Source organism: Populus trichocarpa, chromosome 10 (genome assembly GCF_000002775.5).
Source record: "Populus trichocarpa isolate Nisqually-1 chromosome 10, P.trichocarpa_v4.1, whole genome shotgun sequence".
NCBI lineage: Eukaryota > Viridiplantae > Streptophyta > Magnoliopsida > Malpighiales > Salicaceae > Populus > Populus trichocarpa.
This window is the reverse complement of record NC_037294.2, coordinates 9500737-9521104: the sequence shown is the minus strand read 5'-3', so window position 1 is coordinate 9521104 and position 20368 is coordinate 9500737. Positions and strand designations below refer to the sequence as shown.

The window sequence follows — 20368 nt, the reverse complement described above, 5'->3', positions numbered from 1 at the left end:
ATCCGAAGACAAAAACAGTGGTAAATGAAGCACAACATGCAGAATACTTTCTAGTTTCTGGAGAATCATCATTCTCAGTCAGTAAACATTTCAGAGCCAAGATTAGTCTCCGGAGAATCACTGTCCACGTTAATCCGAAGACAAAAACAGTGGTAAATGAAGCGCAACAAGCAGAATACTATCTAGTTTCTGGAGAATCATCATTCTCAATCATTAAACATTTCAGAGCCAAGATTAGTCTCCGGAGAATGACTTTCAAGTTTCATTTATGGTAGAAGACCAACACTGGTCAGTAATGTCTTACAATGAAATTATGTCCTCCTTCCAACACTGGCTAAATGGAGAAGAATGTTCAAACCAAAGACTATTACTTTAAAAAACTGTTTAAATTGAGGAGATTCCTGTATTAGCCTGCAGGGCCGCAAAGTTTCGATAGTTAATTAAGAAAGAGTAGAAGGGAAGTTGTTGAAATTAAGGTTATATTCCCTGAAATAAAAATATTTTTGTTTTTTATTTCTAGTTTTTTTTCTTCCCTTTTCACTTTTTATTTTCCAATAAAAATTGACAAGCATATTTATTTATATCAAGTTTTCACATCAAAATTACAATCAAAACCATAAATTTATAATTATAGAATATTTATTTTATTTTATTCAGATTAAAAATTATCATGAAAAAATTATGTTGTTAACTAAAAAAATATATATTAAATTTCTAATAAAAATTAAATTTGTAACACTAATGTAAATAAAAAAATTATCTTTTACATTACTAAAAAATTATCTATATATATAAAAAATTATTTTATTCATGTCTTTACTTCATTTAAAAAACAATGAACAAGTTGTAAAAAAAATCTATGAAAAACTCCTAAAATATGTTTTTCAAACCTGGCACAAATTTAAAAACCAGAAAAATTAGTTTTTAGATTTATGAATAAAGAAATATTATATTTAAACATGAAATTGTTGTTTTTTCTTTTTCTGGGCTCTAATTTTATAAAAAAAAATTAATATTTTATAAAACAATTTAATGTATTATTCTATTTCTAATAGTTCTTAGATATCCCTGTCATAATGTGGCATAAACAAAAACAAAAGTAATGTTCGGTAGTGATTGTTTTTTAAAATATTTTTTAATTGAAAATATATCAAAATAATATATATTTTTTTATTTATTTTTTTATATTAATACATTAAAACGATTCAAAAACATATAAAAAAATAATTTTCAACAAAACACACAGCTAGCCGCGAAAACAAACACAGCCAACCTAAGAAGGGAAAAGAACACAATAAGAGCCCACTCACCCCCACCCATCAATGCACACATCATGCATAATGCGCCTGGCATTAACTCATGATCACTGTGTTCATTATTCCAGACTTGATCTGTATACATCCAGCAGCCTGCAAAACCAAATGTGGCATGATAGGAATAATGAAGTGCTCATAAAGTCGAAGTAAATGAAACTTCATGAAATCGTCATTGAAAATAATCTTTGAGCTTTGTTCATCTCTTCATATATAATCATATGTGGAAAAATGTTCAGTTTTACTTGATATCCTATGCCACATGGTGTAAGCCTGATCATCGTTATTTCAGTCTGCTTCATTTCCCAGGATTAGGTCCCACCAATATAAAGCTGCTTGTTTGAAATCTCACCACAAAAACCACCTAAGAGCTCTAATTATATTTCCCTTTGGCAAGCAGCGCCAAAATGTTGACAGGGATTGCAGATGCCTCAATTACAACAAGAAGTTGAAACCAGTCCTTCACACAATTATCATGCCGTAGCTGGAGAGAATGCCCTTCTAGCTTATCCAGCAGATATCTACAAATTGATGTACTGATGATATCTACATTATCGTACATAAGCAGGAATCTGTATCCTCTTCGTCAGAATCACTAACGTCGCTGCAGCCACAAATGGAAAACTGGAGTGAGGGGTACAATAATCGTCAACTAACATGAAATCTATGAACAGAAGTGATTCAATGCTCAGATAAAACACATCACATGGTCAAGAGTTTCTTGTGGACACATGTAGATTTTTAAGTTTTCAATTAATTATGACAGGGACGTAGTAGATTTGAAGAGCTGAAAAGGTCACCTAATGCTTTGCACTGACCACAGATTGAATTAGTTGAGTGTTTCACTATTTCATCAAAATGATTGGATGTGTGCTAGTTATGGATGTTTTGAACAAAACACCAGGATCTTCCACCCACATTAATATCACAGTAGAGAGCAGGTCAATTTTTGAAGCTCCAAATGACATAACAATGAGAAACATGACCAGTATAACAGGGTCTTGTTCTGGAGGGAATAAATTACATCTGTTTTTTTCTTTTTTTGGATTATTTTCTTATCTTAACTTTCAATTTACTCATATCCTCCTTACAGCCCTCAATTTTGGGGAGGCATATTGCAACAACAGCTTGTTCCTTTTTGAAGGCCATTTTAATGTTGGGTGAGGCTATCATAATATGAGTCAGTGGACTTGCACCGGGTAATACTAAATTCTCTAAATGAGATGTGAGGGATAAGTTCAGATCAGTGTGGTTGACAAAGACCAAATGTAGATTTCAACATCCACACTTGAACTGCACAGAAGCAGCTCAAACAAGGGATCTGATAAAAATCCACCAGATTACTACTATTAGCCTTCTTTTTTTCATGAAGCAATGGAGAGAAACTTGGTACTGAGAAAGATAAAAAAGGAGTAATAAATAATCCTAGAAGAAAATTTTGTTTCCTGATAGAACCTTGTGAGGATACTAGAAAGAGAGAATGAAAAATCTGACACAAGATTACTAACAAGATCCACAAAATAATAATAATCTGATGGCATATATGGGTACACTAAATACAAACAAAAGCCAACTGAAAAGCAACTGGTCTTTAAAACTTCAGTGTAATCTTTATTTCTCCCTTTTTTTATCATTACTTTATATTGTCATAAACTGTGGTTCCAAATAATAAACAAACCTCTCCTTTCATCAGAAACAGAGGTCACTTAATGTCCAAATTTCAATAACACTAAAGGCAGTAACTGAAGCTGTTGAAATTTCTTAAACACAGGATGACAAACAGATCAGAAAATAAAAATCAAGTGCTTACACATCCAACTTAAATAGGTAACCCCAGCAAAAGTTAAATAATTTTTCAGGAAGTTTCCAACATTATAATGATAATATTCATTTCTCCAAGAGGTCTAGATAATTAAGCCCCACAATTATTGTTAGATAATGTTGAATGGGCTTCTCCTTTTGATTCTAGATGAATAACCGCTTGGCAAGAACATTGGCAATGTATCCATGGAAAAACACAACAATGGTAGTTGTTCAAAGATTAGAAGAAAATAGGCTTTGTAAGTGGTAACTTATGTCATAAGGCTTCCAAATTAAATAGAAACAGGACTGGGTTTTAGACTATCAAATGAATACAACGTAATTTGTTATGTAATGACCATCAATGGAACAAGCCCTGTCAGTTCTAGCTCTTACAGCCAGATATTTCTGTAAACGGGACTGATCAAGAATCTAAAAAACGGAATGCGAACTCAAGAGGGTCAAGCTCTGCTTATACCACAGACACTTTGACTCACTTCAGCCTGATCTTTAATTAAAGTTCATTCCAGAAACAATTGCATGGTATGCATGGAACTTGCATAATATTCGTACTTCATACAGATTCACTTCTACTCAAATTGAGTGAAAGTATAAAAATTCAAAGCCAAAACAAGTCATCAAAATGCTTTCAAATAACTTAAAAACCACCAGGATAACCCCACCCAGATCTATCAATTAATCTGAAGCTAATCTGCTCAAGCATAGCCAGATTATATGCCCTGCACGTGTACGCCAACTTTTCTTTTTGATAATTAAGTCATAACTAGTTTCCAAAACTAAAATCTCACAGCTCAACTTGTGAACCAAATATCAGATAATAACAAAACCAAAGCCAGAAAAGTAAAAAAGCCAAAATTCCGAAAAAAACTATAAAATTACCTGGGTTCGAATTCTAAAACCTCCACAAGCTTATTCCCATTATTATCATTCCACTGAACTTTTCTCCTGACTTTGTCTGAATTTCTTGACATCCCACCTTTCCTAGGAGGCAACAAAGCCTTGAACTCACTATAATCTTCTCCATTCCCTTCAACATCCTCCTCAGCTTTTGGAGAGTCTAGAGTCATAATTAAAGGCTCGTTTTTTAATCCATTAGCATCCTTATTAACATGCTTGTCCATTGACTACTAAATATACACCCACAATCCTAAAAAAGAAAGAAAAGCAAAGCTAAAAAAACCCAATTCTATCAATCAAAATAACATATTTAACCAAAATAACACCAACCCAGATTTCTAAACGTCAAGAATCAACAAACCTTGACCCCAAAACCCAAACTTTTTGTGTGGTCAAGGCTGTTTTGATAGGGTTTTGACGATCAAAATACAAGGTCAACGCTTGTTTTTGACATGATCGAACTCTGAACTGGATTAATAAAATACAAAATCAAGAAATCTAAAAGAAAAGGGGCGTAAAAAAGAGAAGTCATTGAGAGGAGGAGGGAATAACATTACTTTCCCAAGAAAGTGAGAAAAAACAGGAGCTTTGAAAAGAAAAGAAGAAGAAGAAGAAGAGAGTTTCGTTTTAGCTAATTGATAGATGAATGAAAAAGGAAAGGAACGTTAAGGCAGAGAAAATAAGATTAATCGTACAGAAAAGTAGATCAAACAAGTGACAAAATGAAACCATTTAATTTTAATTTAATAAAAAAGAAAAACCGAGGATTGATTTTTTGAGGAACCCATAAAGATAGGAAACATAACAGAGAGTTGTTTTGTAGTAATTTTTGTATCACAATGTACATAAATTCGACATGAGCCTTTGTTTTCTTCTTAATTAATTCTTTAGTATTATTATTATTATTATTTGTTTTTTCTTTTTGGTAAGTGGTGGAGAGGAGAGGGGAGAAGATACAACGGCTGGCGGTGATTAAAGTGCGGTTGATGGTGTACGTTAGTTTAAAAAACAAAAATATTTTTTTTAAAATTAATATTTTTAGATTATTAATATTAAAAAAGTAAAAAAAATATATTTTTTTAATAAATAAATATTCTTAAAAAATAATCGTTCCCACTAGGGGTGATCATTTTCGGTTCGGTTCGGTTTTTATCAAAAAAAGTAACCAAACCGAATTTATTTTTTTTTGAAAAAAAAACCGAAACCGAACCGAAACCGGGTCAAACCGACCGGTTTCGGTTCGGTTCGGTTTTTTAGGGCAAAAACCGGTTCAAACCGGTTTGGCTCGGTTTTTCCGGTTTTGGCTCGGTTTTCTCGGTTTTGGCTCGGTTTTTTTGGTTTGGCTCGGTTTTTCCGGTTTGGCTCGGTTTTAGCTCGGTTTGGCTCGGTTTTTTTTCCGATTTTTTATTGGTTTCGGTTCGGTTCGGTTTTTTCGGTTTTTTGGTTATAAAACCGAAACCGAACCGAACCGGCTGGTTTTTTCAAAAAATTAATCGGTTTAATCGGTTTTTTTTTCAGTTCGGTTTTTTTTATTATTTTTTTTCCAGTTTTCTCGGTTTAATCGGTTTTCCAGTTTTTTTACTCACCCCTAATTCCCACAGCTTCAAAATCCTACATGCTATGGAAAGTTGGTGGTACATAGCTGTCAGTGGAAGAGGAGACAATTTCAATGGGGGTTCTTTGCTTTGCCTTTAATGTTGATTATTCTCATACAAGTGGCATTTGGCTTTGGTGAGACCAATTCCAATTTAGTTCTTCTTTATATATATATATATATATGCTTGAAGGTTAAATTTGTTTTTTTTATTAACGTGAGTATCTGTTCTAGTTTGCGCGTATCTCAACTAATCTCACAAGCCCTGAAGTTAACGATTATGTAAACCTTCAGTGGCCATCATATTAACAACCACATGACTCGAATCTGAGATCACAGGAGAAATAAATCTCTTAATCTCAAGCTCTTAATACTAGGTCATCTATTATATGATTTTTGGAGGTCAATTTTTATTCGTACAGTGTGTTGAATTAATTATAATTCATCAATTGTTAGTCCAGTGTGTTGTAATTTATTTATTTTTTCTAATTAGCTTTTAGATCGGTGTTATTCTCATAATTGTTAGTAATTTGTGGTTTTATGAGGGTTTTTTCTTTCTTTTTAGATTCATTGTAGAATGCATTTATATATATTTGAGTCAAAGCATGCATTTGTTTCATCTTTCCCTATCTATTGACTTTGTTTTTAACAGTTTTTCATATATATTTACATGAAATGTTTTGGGAAAAAAAAATAAGAAATGAAGCATCATATAATCTTACAATTGTTTTTTTTTTCTGGCACTTTCATTGATAGATTAAACAGTGCCATAAATGATCATCAAGCTGATGCAAAGCTTCCTCAGTTCAAAAGAAAAGGAGTAAATAATAATCCAGTCCCTAAATAACTGCAAGGACAACCAGCAAAAGAAACGATATTATATTATGGATGGAGCCAGGAAAAATCAGTGGAGAAAATCCAGTGGGTACGTGAGAAGAATTTTCTAATCTGAAATTGTGTGACTCGCAAACAACACACGCAAATTGAGTATATGTGCTTTTACAAGCGAAGCTCATGGCTCATGCAAGTATTATTAGACTTATTAATGATATAAAATCCTAAAAGAAAAGTTTACAGTGGGAGGGTGTGGACAGGTGATCCATTAGGCGTACTTTGCAAACAACAAAGCAGAAAGATGGAGAAATGAGAGGGAAGTGATGATGGTAGGTACTTGCTTCAAGGGTTGCTAAACAATGATGGCAGGACTTCAACTTGCTTTCTACTCAAACTTCATAGATATGGACAAAACCATTTGGATTTAAAGTTGAACATCTCCGTTCATTTCCACCACCATGTGAGGCAGGGCTTGAGAGAGGTTTCTTCAACATGGCATGCTTTGATAGGGTGTCGCCCGCGCTCAGGGAGATCCTGCTCAAGCTATACCGGTAAGTCTTTCTGGGATGCCTGTCACCTCTTCTAGCTTTTTTTCTTTTTTTCAAATGTAGGTTTTCAAGGATTCATTACCACCACACTCAAGAACCTGCATAACTTCAATATTAAATTTCTAGATAGATGAAATATTGAATCTAGAACATAAGAATGTATATTACCAAGATATTATTGTGAAAACATAAGATTTTGTGGCTAAACAGGGAGGGTGAAGGTAGCTTTCCTCTTGAATGATGACTCTATAATTGTCTGGTGGATAAAATAGAATGTGTTTTCCAGGTAGATAAGCAATGAAACGCAATAGTTGGTGGGTGGGGTAAAGCTGAACAGCTCCCTCAAGTGGAAACAGCTTGTGATGGGCTGTTTCTTTTAGGTTTGCCACATAAATGAGTGAGCATGCAACATAATAAAAGATAAAATGCTTCTCCCCAGCTTCATGGCTGAGATCAAACCATGATCTATGATTGATGACATCATATCACTGAAGAAAGCAAAACAGTTGAGAACTCAACATAACCTTTCATACGAAACAAAGCCAAGCACTGAACTATTTATCTAAATTCCACAAATCGCATGTCTCAATTGATTAAATTTCTTCCCTTTAAGATAACTTCTCCGTACAAGATGATTTATCATTGGCTTACCCGAAATAAAAGGCAGGAAATTAAAAAATAAATGAATGATAAGTTCTGCTAAGGTATCTCACGGACTTCTAATGTAAAAAGTCTCTCCAAAGTCTATGGAACCATTTCAGCATATTTATACAAAAATAGAAAACGGAAGCAATTCTAGATATCCATTCTCTAGTAGTAGAGGAAAGGAAAAGGAAACTCGGAAAATGCTACCCTTGAAAGTAGTAGGCTTTCATTGCTCTGGACGAATTTGAAGTTTCTTTCTTCTCCTTCACATCCCAAGTAGCAAATACTGTATCTCAAGTTGCAAGGATGATTAACAAAAACTATGTTGAAAATTGATGTGCTTCCTTTCATGATAGCGCTGAGAAGCCTGTGGAGATTGACCATCACTTGTATGAATTTGGGTCTGTGGAATACCATGTTCAGGTTAGTCTATTGCATTCTTAGCATGATAAAATTTAATTTATTACAGATAACTTGTGTCAACATTCACTTTCTACTTGATGCAACCGATTGTAGTTGACACCACATTAGAATGTCCAAGTAATTGACTTGAAAAATAGTTGGAATGACTCCGCATCGAGAAATATGCATGAATTCTAGAAATGATTGTGATTAATGGCTGAGTGCATACTCAAAAAGCACATGCCCACTACCTGTCAACATATATATAGGCTGCCAACAAAATGTTGAGAACTATTCTGATAATCATCCTGTAATATTCACAGTCTTCAGCAGCTGATCCACAACATAACTACTTGTCAATATCAACTCCACTACTATCCCAAGGAGCCCTGCTATCATACGGGTTGTCATCATACACCATGCAGATGGTAAAACAAGTTTGCTCGGATGCTGTGGAGATTGTTGAACCTGCAAAAGAAGGATATCAGCTAACCCTAAAGCTAAATTTTGCTAAGGTTCCAATTGGAAAAGGTTTGCTACTTCTTCAAATCAACACCAATTTTTTTTAAAAAAAATGCTTGGTGCTTTGTGACACATAATAGTACTATCTTGCATTTAAGCATGTTATTCCTTCTATTCACCAAAAAATTTAAGAATAGCTTTCAGTATACTATAGTATCAGTACGGAGTTTACAGAGAGAAAAAAAGGTTTCAAAATCTCCATCTACAAAAGAAGACTGAACTGCACACATGAAAGGAGAAATATGTTAAATTTCTGATAGGAGGCTACCTTGAAAAAAGAAAATAAGCTGGAGCTTGAATGAGAAGATTGTGCAATTTCTTAACACAAACAAGAAATACAAGAACTGTATGCAGTAAATCTGAGTTCAGGGTTTATAGCAAAGACAGATTAACAATACAAAGAAAAGTTTAACCACCCAAACTAGACAAACAACACCAACCATTTTGATCAACTAAAATGTAGCACTGAAATAGATTTCCTCTTAAATAACAGAATTCCTGATTCAGCCAAGTACCACCATTCACAATCTCAGGATTTGAAGACATCCATACAAAGTTTTCCATGACACTTGAATGTAGGAAATAAAAAGATTACCTGATAATACTCCTGAAAAGAAGTCAACAACTCAGAAAATAGTATCATATGTTTAGGTGGGAGTTGAAATAATAATAGAGTTGAACAAAAGGATTTGAACATATGGCTTCTACTAAACATAGACATAGCATTCAAGTCAAGATCATAAAACTAATTAGAATTAGCGCTAAAGAAACTTTATGCTAAATGACTTGTCATTATAGCCAGTGCAATCTTCAAAATTTTGAAGCATGAAATTAACATCTTGATCTTTGCTTTGAAACAAGGGCCACCTCTGGTTCTGTTGGTGCTTGAAAAATTATCTAAGCATTTTGTAAGGAATGAAAGAGGAAAGAACAAAATCCTAATAGGAGATGTTTATTTTTTGTCTATTTTCATACCAGGCTATCAAATTTCCACACTTCATAACCATGCTGATACATATTTTCCTTTTCCAGACTCTGAAAAAGTGATTACACAAATTTCGTCAGTGCAAGCAGTTATACTAAGTTCCCAGCTGAAAGAAATGTTGAGAAATGTCAACTCCCAGGATACATCCCAAGGAATGAATAAGCCAATTAAACTTGTCTATCACCCAAGAGAACCCTTCTATGTCATCAGACAGGTATTACCGCTCATACAATCACCATCTTCTTCTAATTAAGGTCTCAATCCCCAAGGGACAATATTAGACTTGATGAAGTATTATCATAGTGAAAGACTGATTTTGATAACAATTTTGTCAGTCTACTAATAACTTCCAATGACAGTGTGCCAGATTTTGATTTCAAGATTTCTGAGTTTTGTAAAATCTTTCTAGAAATGCTTAAATACAGTCTGGCCAGAAACTTGTAAGGTAAATAAACTCATTACCAATTTGGCAGTCTAGCCTTGCTCGGAATCTGGCCAAGTTTTACACTTGAAACAGTTCTGGCATTTCAGTCACATTTCAAGCCATTTTAAATGATCGAACAACTTAGTTTTCAGCTAAATCCAACCTTTTATGTCCTTTATGAAAATCTCCACAAAACAGCGAGGTAAATAAAGATATCAAAACATAATATGCTAAGAGATGGACATGTTTGATTAAGATTCATATCCGCTAAAAGCCACCCTCTTCACTTATTTGATATAATAAAAACTGAAGTAGATCACTCTTTAGAATTGGCAACAGCACCACTACCAAATTTTGACTACCACACATATTTGACTCCAGTTTACTAAATTAAAGTAATTTTTTTGTTTAACAGCCACAAAAAATCACAGCAGTATTCCCAATGCGTTTTAGAGAGCACTCAGATGTGATTATTGCGACAGCCTTCTTTCAGGTTTGCAAAACTCTAACATCAGAGACATTAACTGATTTTTTGTCCCGAAGTTCTCTTGTTGTTATTTAGAAATGATGGTATCTTTATTACCTTTCATCCTTTTCCTTTTGGGATTAGGAACTCATGGATGTGGGCAGCTCAGAAAAATGGGCTAAAGCTCCACCTTGCACCTGGTCACCCATTCCTCCACCAGAACTGAGAGGAGAACCTTTAGAAGATTTAAGCACCAATGGAGGGTTTGTCTCTTTTGGTATCCCCTTGCTCAAAACTGAACACAAAACCATGCATAAAGTGGCTTAAACAACAATTCCATCATTTTGCAATAATTATCATTGAAAATACAAAATTGCTTGACAACTAGTTATAATTTTGATACACAAAATATAGAAACTAAATTCATTGATCATGAAACTTTTCATTTGGGTATTAATAAGCATTTGTTTTCCTTGAGCATGTGTAAGCTAATGTATTTGCTGCCATATTGTCAGATATCTCTTCACGCCATGTTGAAGGTAAAAAACTAGACAAAACTGTATGGAGTCTATTAAACTTCTATGCCTACGTGAAAAACCACGTAAAGGTAATACTTTCTATCAAGGTTTTTTCTTTTATTTATTTCTGATGTTCTTTGGGCATGAGGGGTGTTAAGCACAGGAGTTAATAGTGCATACGTCCTTTGCTGACAAGATTTTTTCTTATAGTGCACCAGAGGTTTCATACAAAGAAGGATGCAAAAGCGTTTGGAAAGTTTGGTTGAGGTGCTGACAAAACCTAACAGAAGTAGCATCATATTCTTAGTAAACTTTATTCAGATAACCAAAAAGCACTACAGTTTTCCTCTCTTGTTATTGAACAATTAACTGTTGCATTTCAATTTTTATTTTTCTTCCCCTGCACTCCAAAAGGTAATTTAGGATCTAACCTAGCAACTCCACATTGCAAGAAAAGCAATCGTGAGTCAATAATACATCAGCCCTCAACAAGGGGACAGCAAGACTAATTTTCTTGCTGAGACTAATTTTCTTGCTGCAACTTGCAGGTCCTGCACGAGGAAAAATTGGAAGAAAATGGAAATGTTAAGAAGGTCAAAGGTAAAGTGTTCAGGTCATTTATGTTATCAGAGAGAAAATTAAAGAAAAGAACAAGGGAGAGTTCTCTTTTGCTTCACATAGAGGCACCGGATGGTCTCTATATTTTGATGAATGCCGAGCTCAAAAACACTTAACTAATCCACAAGACATCCCATCATATATATGATACTTAGAGAAATCACACAGAATGATGACAAGAGTGCGGGTTAAGAAAGAAGTGGCAAATAGGTTTCCTTTTACTTTTAGCTAACATTCATGTTTTGTTTGTTTTCCAGCACATGCAGAAAGCAGGCATGGTGGAAAACTGGTAAGATTATCAAAACCAAAAAACTTCAAAAGAAGATGTCGTGATTTAACCAAGAAGATCATGCAAATTCGTTTTCGGATTAAAATCCATGGATTTCGGCATTTTCGTAGACGATGGTTGACAATCCCAAAGTTCTCTTCTCCACTAGGATATACTAAACTAGAATAATTTAAACTCCGTGTTATATATTCTTATTTTCAGTTATCAGATGTACTTTTGTGCCATATGTGAACTTCTATCATAACTTGGGTTTGTCTTGTAGAAGTACATCAAAGCTGCATGTTACTCTAATCTACTAAGGTTGTGACAATAGCAGTATAGCAACTTCAAGAGCCATCAGGCCTATCATTAAATGTATCTAACCATATTGACAATGACACTGTAATGAGAAGTTTGAAGTTCATATCAGTTCAAACACAAACAGGAAAAAGAAAAGCAAGATCAGTTAAACTCATGAAACTTCCTCTGATGTGACATGCATATTAATGTGTTTATAACTAGAATTCAAAATCTGATTTACATATTAAACTATATAAAGAGGTCAGAGAAACTTACTAGAAATTTTCAGCCACTGTCATTGCTTTTCTGAAAGTCTTGAACGAAGACTTTTATAAATTTCCTTCTTTTGCTGAACCTCATAACACAGCAACAAATAGCAGTTGAAGCATTATTTCTGTGGATAATAAACTGGAATCTATCATAGCCAGCAGACATATACTATGCTTTGCACACAATTCTAGTTCTTTCTACTTGTTAAAGTTTCGGCTGCTATCTCCTTCCTCATAAGCACACCCTTGTCACAAACCTTCTATGAAGACACCTGTAAGAAGGAAAGGTAATTATCATTAGATAGCAAGCAAAACCTGCTTTTCAGGGCAGTAGAACCATGAATTTCAGATGAACCTATGTAGTTGAACTTCTCTTCAGCTTACTACTGCGTGCCCCAACTAGAACAACATTAGAACATTTACATTGCAAATGACTCCAATAGGGCACACCACCTAGATCACCAAAAGAACTGAAGCTACTGATGTATGATTCCACTATATCCACTTAAAAGATGATAGATAGGATTTCTCATATGCGGGGCCACTTAAAGAATACTAAATCCCTCCCTTCATTCCAGTCTGTTTAAAGCTACAATTTCTTGTTTTTATTCTTTTTTTGCAACTTCAACTCAAGACATTTTCGGTTTATTTGTTATTGTCTTGGCTCAATAACCCTCAATCTTAAACTATTTAGGTTCAATTCCATGAATTTCCATCCAGATCTATTTTAGGTAAGATTCTTCATAAATTGTTACAATGCTAAACCATTCTTTATCACTCTAACCCATGGCATTTTTTCCATCCACCCCCCTTGTCTGTCCTAATACTTAACGTGATCACATTCCTCATCAGTTTATTTAGATTTTGATGTTGGATGAGAGTAGATCATCCTAATTTCTCCTTTAACTTCCCTTCAACAGGAGTCACCCCCACCATCCCAATTATGTACATGTTTCTTATACAGACTTGACTTGTTTATTTACACATCCTGACATCCATAGTTATACCCTCATCCCTTCTATAGTACAATCACTCTTCCTCACCAGCGCGCGCGCGCGCTATATAGGACCTCTCCAACAACCTTCCCTATTTTATTTTTCTTAATCAGCTATACCTCCACCTTGGTGAAAAAGGAAAAACCAGGTTGTCTAAATTTCTTCAAGCAACCTTAGTTGTGCAATAAGGCCCTAAGACTTTTCTATTTGCTTCACCTTCTGAAGTGGAACATGCCGGGCAAGCAAAATGGATAGGCAAAATCATGAATGAGGTAAACAAACCAGACTGATAAGCAGAAGGATAGTTGAGGAATAGGTATATAAATATACATGAAAATCACAATGTCAAAAATTTTAACAAGGGAAGTCAACTACCAAGAAATGGTAATATTTTTGAAAAAAGAAAAACCTCCTATGTTCCTTTAATATAGGATGCAGTTGCAACAGTTCCAGTTTGGTAAACGAGAGGAAGAAACCTCCAAGGTAGATCAGTAATTGAGGACTTAACCGAACATTAAAATACTAAACCAGAAGACAAGCATCTGGTACCTTATAGGTCAAAAGCCAACAACATCATTTGCTGCTGAGAATTCTCAAAAGTGATAATATAATTTCCAATTTGACTTGTGTGTTTACTGATAAATGTGGATGAAAACTGAACTAGAAAAGGTAAAAAGTGTGCGCGCACACAAGCCTGCATGGGTATGCTTGAGTGCGTGTGTCTGTGGGACAGAGAGAGATGGCAACAAAAGTATAACATGTAGAAAGTACTCATTTGTTAGCACAAAACGGACATCAGAACCTGAGAAAAACTCATCATCTAAAACTGTATTTTTAGAAAAGTTATGCAATTTTGCTTACAGGATACTAGAAACATCTTGATTTGAATCACATCTATTCTCCCACTCATTTCTTCTTTTATCCAGGGGCACATTCAGATAAGTCTTTCTTCAGTAGCATGCTATAGTACCAACCAAATTTAACATATGACTCAGATGTTGCTCCTGCATCACTTCTTCCTCTTCTGAATGCCAGATCCTTCTCATGCTCCAACAGCTTGTTTTTCAATAAAGCATCTTGCAAGCAGATCACTGGAAGGACAATCACATTCCATTTCTTTGCACACTTTGATGGGAAAAATTGGGAGGGGGACATAAATTTCAGCTTCCTACAACAAATATATTAAATAAAGGTTCCATGATAATCAAAGATTACGGTTTTGTGAGGAGTGGAATGGGAGAATGAGAAAAGAAGCTCTCCAGCAAAGCATTAGCACCTGAGTTCAACAGTTATGAACACATGAATTGGTAAGGTCATGGTCCGTCAGTGAATTCAAGTCACCATAAAAGTCCTTACGTTTTACCATGTTCAAAATCTGAAGTCAAATTCTCAAGACCTTCTAATTGTCTCCAAAGACATCATTGAAGAAATAAAAATCATGAAGTAACGGCTCCACTTCATGCATTTTATCCACAAAAACAACAATTTCTTCAACTTGAAAGATAGTGACACAAAGGAATATAAAAAATCCAACCATCATTATCAAAGATGCCATGATATTTCTGCCTAGAATCCAAAATTTCATTGAAAGATACTCTGTGTTGCTACTACATACTGTCATGAGATGAAATCTTAGTCACTGCAGAACTGAAATTTTTTAAAGCTTGTGGGTTTTTACTTCCATATGAAAGAAAAATCAAAACCCACCTGTCTAAAGTGTTGAACTTTAACACTTGATCACTTCAGAGGTGTAAAGAATCTGTGGCCATTATCATCCAGTTGAATTACTAGAGTTAATCAAATGTGATCATTCATAACAACAACATGAACCAATGCATTTGGGAGGAACACAAAACAGTAACAAGCTATCTATTTCCTGCAATTTGGAGGCCCACACTATGCTACAAATGTTACTGATGCCAATAGGCAACTCCAGCAACCGTTTCCTAAAACTATTTACTGGTTACTTACCGCATAACAAAGTAACAGCCTTTACCCACAAGCAGGAACAGATCTAGAAGCCCTTCCCAAATATACACACACATTCTTTTTGGCCCCTCAATCCCTAAATCCTTTGCTGCCCCTGCCCATTGAAGGAGGCAGAAAATGATACTCATGACAGGGTAATCTACGCAAGCACATGTTAGTAAGGCATTATAAGGATCAAGGCATTTTTTCTATATCACATGCATTTCATAACATGTGTGTGCGCGCACGCGTGTGTATATGATTCTGAGATTGTTTCCAATATATCATATCAGCAAATGGTAATATGTTTGAAATTCATTCTGTATGCAAGTGATCTAAACTTTAGATACAGAATACAACAAAACAAGAGCTCAAATTGCTTCAATGTTTGGCAATCCATCCATGTCTGTACTCTTTATTAGATTACGAAATGTATTTTTTTACTGTACCTAAATGCAAGAATAGAGGAACTTAACTTTAGAAGCATGTCCTGCTAAACAAAAAGGAAATAAAAAAATTCCAACCGATTCTGCACATGATAATATATGACATTTCGTCTGAACACTGCTTTCATTTTCCTACAGAATTGAAGCTGTATTTGGCTACTTGCATGATTACGTTATGGCTTCTAATCAAATACACAAGTATGAAAGCAAGTCTATCCACCTTAATTAGTCTTATAAGTTCTGATTGTATTGCCAGCGCTATTAAATAAATGAAAACAATAAATTAAAAAAAAAAAAAAACATTTTCATTCACTGATAAAAGGTAATTCGACAATAAAAGGACAATCTAGTATCCAATTTCTGTGTGTAAACAGCAAAGGCTTGTCAGGAAAAGAACACCATTGCCTTGTATGTATACACAAACAATCGATTCAATTCCATTAAACACCAAAATTGTGTATTATCAATACAGGGAAAAAGGCAAGAAAATAAAAAAAGAAGAACATACACTTCATTCCACTTCAAATTCAGGAAGCGCCCGCATCAAAGCACTCTCAGAATCAAGCCCTGCCAGCAAAGGACCACTTGCTTCACCATGCCTCAAATCCCTATTACTTGACAACAATCCAAACAACCCCAAACTCACAAGAAAGACCACGATTGCATGCCCAACAAACATCAAATTCACCAATGCCACACCCCTCAACCCATCCTCCTCAAGATCACACTTCAACTCAACATTTCCACTTCCAGGCAAAATCTCAATCTCATGACACCCTTTAAAACCAAAAACATCAGTATACAAACACAACCCAGCTTGTAAAAACCAAGTCCCTTTCAAAACCAACCCACAACAGAAACAAAACTCAGCAAAAAATGCACCAGGCCTAATAGCCAAATACAAACAACAAAACCCACAAACAAGACTCAAATCACCACACAAACCATAAACAACCTCGACAACAAGACCAGAAGTGCCCTCACCAATAAAAGAGTACTCTACGAAAAACAAAATCCCACCAAACACAAACAAGAAATTATCAAGAATGACTACAGGGTCAATGGCATCACGTAAAACGAACAAAATTGCCAAAACCCAGTAAAGAAAAAGAAGCAATGATTCATGCAAGAAGGAGAAACGGTAAGTTGTGTGACCAGTAGTAATGGAGAGGAAAAGAAAGATTAAAGAAAAAGAAGCGATAGGGAGGGCTACGGTGAGGACGTACAAATCAAGATTTTTCCATTTGGGATCAGAGAGGTACCATGTTTTGGATCTAAAAAGAGATGGGTTCTTGAGGTAAAGAGAAGACGAGCAAAAGAGACGGCGGATGCCTATAGGGAGAAGGAGAAGAGTGACGCACAAATGGGTTACAAGTGATGCCATTTTTTTCTTCCTCGTTTTTCCTATGTTCGATTGATCGTCTTCCAACTTGTCCTTCTGTTTTGAGGCCGGTTTCAGTTTTTTTCGGTTGCAAATGGTAGGGGCAGTCAGATGTCATGTGGGCACTTCAACATGGCTTACCTTGTTTTAAGATAGAAGACACAGTTTGCAGAAAATACATTAGTTGTTTGACTCGAAGGATTAGGACAAATCCATCAAACAAATATATTTTAAAACAATTTTACAGTGAATTTAACTCTTTACTGCCTCCTTCTCTTACGTTGTAGCCAAATGCTAATAAAATTAGGTTGGCTATCATATCTAAAATTCTAAATCTCATATCATATTATTATGTTATCAAAAGCAAAACTTTCATGGATTTAATTATGTAGGTCAAGTGCAAATATTTTATTTTTTAATCGATCAAAACTGTGAATTTAGTTTTGATATTCGAGAGTTAATTAAATCTATTTGTAAAGTGTGGATGAGGATTGTTATTTAAAATTTTAAAACATATATATATTAAAATAATATTTTTTTATTTTTAACATTAAAATCATTCAAAAATATTAAAAAAATAGATCCAATTTTGATGTTTGAGTGCAATCCCAAAGAGGGCTAGGGTTAAAAACAAAATGAGCGATTATATTCTGAAAATTTTTACTTAAATTTGACTTGCGACCACGAATTGGAAAACTTGTAGTTAAATATATCCATTTGGCTGTGCTATATGAAAACAAATTAACATGGATTATTGCTGACAACAAAAGTCAGTGCAGGATTAGAGAAGGTCAATGGAACAACCATGCCTGAGCAAGTTGTTGTGATAGAACTTAGAAGATGAGGTAAGAGACTGGGTCACAGATCTCAAGCTGTCCTCTAATGAACAAAAGCTGATCACACACCCCCATTTTGGTCAATGAAACTTCCATGCTCAGCTACTCCAAGAAGATCCAAACCGCCTGCAAATAGGTGGATTGATCCCAAAAATTTATGGGATTGCCTGAAGATATATATTGTCCCCAGTCCATCATCACATATCAAGCCTGAAGCAACTGACCCTTTGTAACCCTGCGCATCCTGTTTCTTCCTCTCCAAAAAAATAGGATGCCACTGTCCTGACAAACATTTATATGTCAATGGCCAAGTTAGCTCCTGCAGAAGCTGGGAATGTCAACACCATTGGAGAAGAGGAATAAATTTGGAAACAATGAGTGAATGAAGAGTAAATGAAAATCTGCAAAATGCCAAGCACATGAATCCTCGACCCCACTGAAGAACCACTTCAGCCTCAGCAGAAACCCAGGCTCAGATATCTACCAAGATAACTTGAATACTTGTTTTTCTGCGAGGTGAGCTCCTGCGTATGTGTGGAAGTTGTTGATTATAATCATGAACTTGCGCAGTTCCACAAGACCAAAATCCCCATAAAAACTCACAGCTAACAGAAGGCTCTGACCGTCCATCCCAACCATGGCCTTAACATCCTCTGCTCTATTGCCAGAGTAATCATCACCTGTGAGTGGGTATCTTCCATTGCAAGTAAACATGTGCAGACGCGAGTTTGTATGGCAGTATTCTCTTGTCTAGTAAAAGGAGGCAGGAGCCCTAAAAAAAACCAAACTTGGATGTAAGAATCCAGCCCACATCTTATGAGGAAGGGCCAAGCAGGACAGCAGATATTCAGATTTGTTTGAATATGCTCGATTTGTCTATAGAAATTAATTAAGTAATTTAATTGGTTATTTTATTTGGTTTAACTTTTTTCATAGATAAAAACTACACAATAAATGGACTGGAATAAAAATGAGCTTCGCCTATTATAAGGCTATGAAGTATGAACGGTGCAAGGATAGACCCGTGTTATAACGGGTCAATACCCGTCTATTCCTTCTCTTTAGAATTTACTAGGACACTGCTCCGCACGTTGCCATAGCTTAGACCAACTTTTTTTAAATGTAAAAGAAATGCTAACAGTGTTATTAAATTCGGACAAGGGAGTTAATTTTTAAAAAAAATTATTTGACTCTTTATTTAATTTAAAATTTTAATTAAATAATGTAGGCGCTAATTAATTTTACAAGTTTAAAAGTAACTTGAATAAACATGAAAATACGGTTTAATTTTAAAAAAAAAACTTTAAGATAAAAATTTTTAAAAAAAAAATATTAACATTATATTGGATTAACTTTGATCATCCTACAATTATATTTTATTTAATTATATAATAAAAAATAAATACTTATAAAATCAAATATCAACTCTATAATATACATTTATTTTCTGGACACACAACTAAAAAAAATCAATAACCAAAAACAATTCAAAAAAGAAAATACACTAAAAAAAGTGCACAATTATTGCTTATTTAGCCTTTCTAACAAGTTGAAGCAATTTGATCTAAAATATCTATTTTCTTTATCTAACTCAAATAAATATGTCTAAACATGGATGATGTGGTGCGTGATCAATCTCATAGCAATTTGAGAGAAGTTTTGCATTTTATTAATTATTTATTTGATATTGCGGTTCAATTATTTTATTTTTTTAAAATTAATTTCAAATTAATTTTTATATTTTTATATTATTTTGATATATTAATATTAAAAATAAATTTAATAAATATATATTATTTTGATGTATTAAAAAATATATTTCAAAAAACAACTTTTACTCATTAAATAGAACTCTTTTTTTTAGCACTTGCACTCTTATACCACACAACTTTTAAAGTTTAGAGTCTGATTAGAAGTTTTGTAAAGGTTATTTTTAATTTTTTTTGTTTGGAAATATATAAAAATAATATTGTTTTTTATTTTTTAAAATTTATTTTTGGTATCATCATACTAAAACGATTCAAAAAAAATTAAAAAAATAATTTAAAACTAAGAAAAAATTAAAAAAAAAATAAAAATACAGATGAAACACAATACTTGAAAGTGCCTAATCAGTTATTTAAATTTTTACCACTCACTCAATTGCTTGCCACTCAATTATACCATGATGCAGATCAGAGCACCAGAAATCTAGGAAGCAAGGACTGTATCAGCCACTGAGTCCTTCAAGAAAATTGAGCAATCCATAAATTTATGATGTTATAAATTACTAATTTTTGAAGAAACAAATAGCATGCACAATTGAAAGATTTCAAACC

General features: G+C 34.1%; 3 protein-coding genes across 9 annotated transcripts; 1 reads left to right on the top strand and 2 right to left on the bottom strand.

Moving 5' to 3' along the window:
- Nucleotides 1-1463: 1463 nt before the first annotated feature.
- LOC18102460 (uncharacterized) lies at nucleotides 1464-4903 on the bottom strand. The gene is made up of 2 exons (XM_024609531.2): nucleotides 4014-4903; nucleotides 1464-1917 (listed from the first exon to the last, which is right to left on the bottom strand). The coding sequence occupies exons 1-2, from the start codon at nucleotides 4253-4255 to the stop codon at nucleotides 1860-1862; spliced, it is 300 nt and encodes a 99-aa protein (XP_024465299.1). The 5' UTR covers nucleotides 4256-4903; the 3' UTR covers nucleotides 1464-1859.
- A 1652-nt stretch (nucleotides 4904-6555) lies between these two features.
- On the bottom strand, nucleotides 6556-17477 carry LOC112328994 (uncharacterized). Of its 7 annotated transcripts, none has more exons than XM_052456314.1 (7): nucleotides 16342-17477; nucleotides 14281-15502; nucleotides 12432-12696; nucleotides 10569-10746; nucleotides 8306-8522; nucleotides 7860-8055; nucleotides 6556-7105 (listed from the first exon to the last, which is right to left on the bottom strand). In XM_052456314.1, the coding sequence occupies exon 1, from the start codon at nucleotides 17215-17217 to the stop codon at nucleotides 16345-16347; it is 873 nt and encodes a 290-aa protein (XP_052312274.1). In that variant the 5' UTR covers nucleotides 17218-17477; the 3' UTR covers nucleotides 6556-7105; nucleotides 7860-8055; nucleotides 8306-8522; nucleotides 10569-10746; nucleotides 12432-12696; nucleotides 14281-15502; nucleotides 16342-16344. The 7 variants fall into 7 exon arrangements, with proteins under 7 accessions (XP_052312274.1, XP_052312270.1, XP_052312272.1 ...); XM_052456310.1 differs by lacking the exon at nucleotides 6556-7105 and adding an exon at nucleotides 9552-9611 and having other exon boundaries at nucleotides 7575-8055; XM_052456312.1 differs by lacking the exon at nucleotides 6556-7105 and having other exon boundaries at nucleotides 7575-8055; nucleotides 14281-14587; nucleotides 14696-15502.
- LOC7459984 (actin-related protein 2/3 complex subunit 2B) lies at nucleotides 6873-12186 on the top strand. Its single transcript, XM_002314464.4, has 10 exons — nucleotides 6873-7010; nucleotides 8009-8075; nucleotides 8378-8585; nucleotides 9609-9775; nucleotides 10401-10478; nucleotides 10596-10728; nucleotides 10967-11058; nucleotides 11180-11236; nucleotides 11518-11569; nucleotides 11845-12186. Exons 1-10 carry the CDS (start codon nucleotides 6952-6954, stop codon nucleotides 12042-12044), a joined length of 1113 nt encoding a protein of 370 aa, XP_002314500.2. The 5' UTR covers nucleotides 6873-6951; the 3' UTR covers nucleotides 12045-12186.
- Nucleotides 17478-20368: the final 2891 nt, after the last annotated feature.

Coding starts and splice junctions, on each gene's coding strand:
- LOC18102460 (XM_024609531.2), bottom strand. CDS start 4,255: ATGGACAAGCATGTTAATAAGGATGCTAATGGATTAAAAAACGAGCCT. Junction 1,918..4,013: donor GTTTTAGAATTCGAACCCAG/GTAATTTTATAG, acceptor TTGTGGCTGCAG/CGACGTTAGTGATTCTGACG.
- LOC7459984 (XM_002314464.4), top strand. CDS start 6,952: ATGGCATGCTTTGATAGGGTGTCGCCCGCGCTCAGGGAGATCCTGCTC. Junction 8,586..9,608: donor TAAGGTTCCAATTGGAAAAG/GTTTGCTACTTC, acceptor TTCCTTTTCCAG/ACTCTGAAAAAGTGATTACA. Junction 10,479..10,595: donor TTGCGACAGCCTTCTTTCAG/GTTTGCAAAACT, acceptor TTTTGGGATTAG/GAACTCATGGATGTGGGCAG.
- LOC112328994 (XM_052456314.1), bottom strand. CDS start 17,217: ATGGCATCACTTGTAACCCATTTGTGCGTCACTCTTCTCCTTCTCCCT.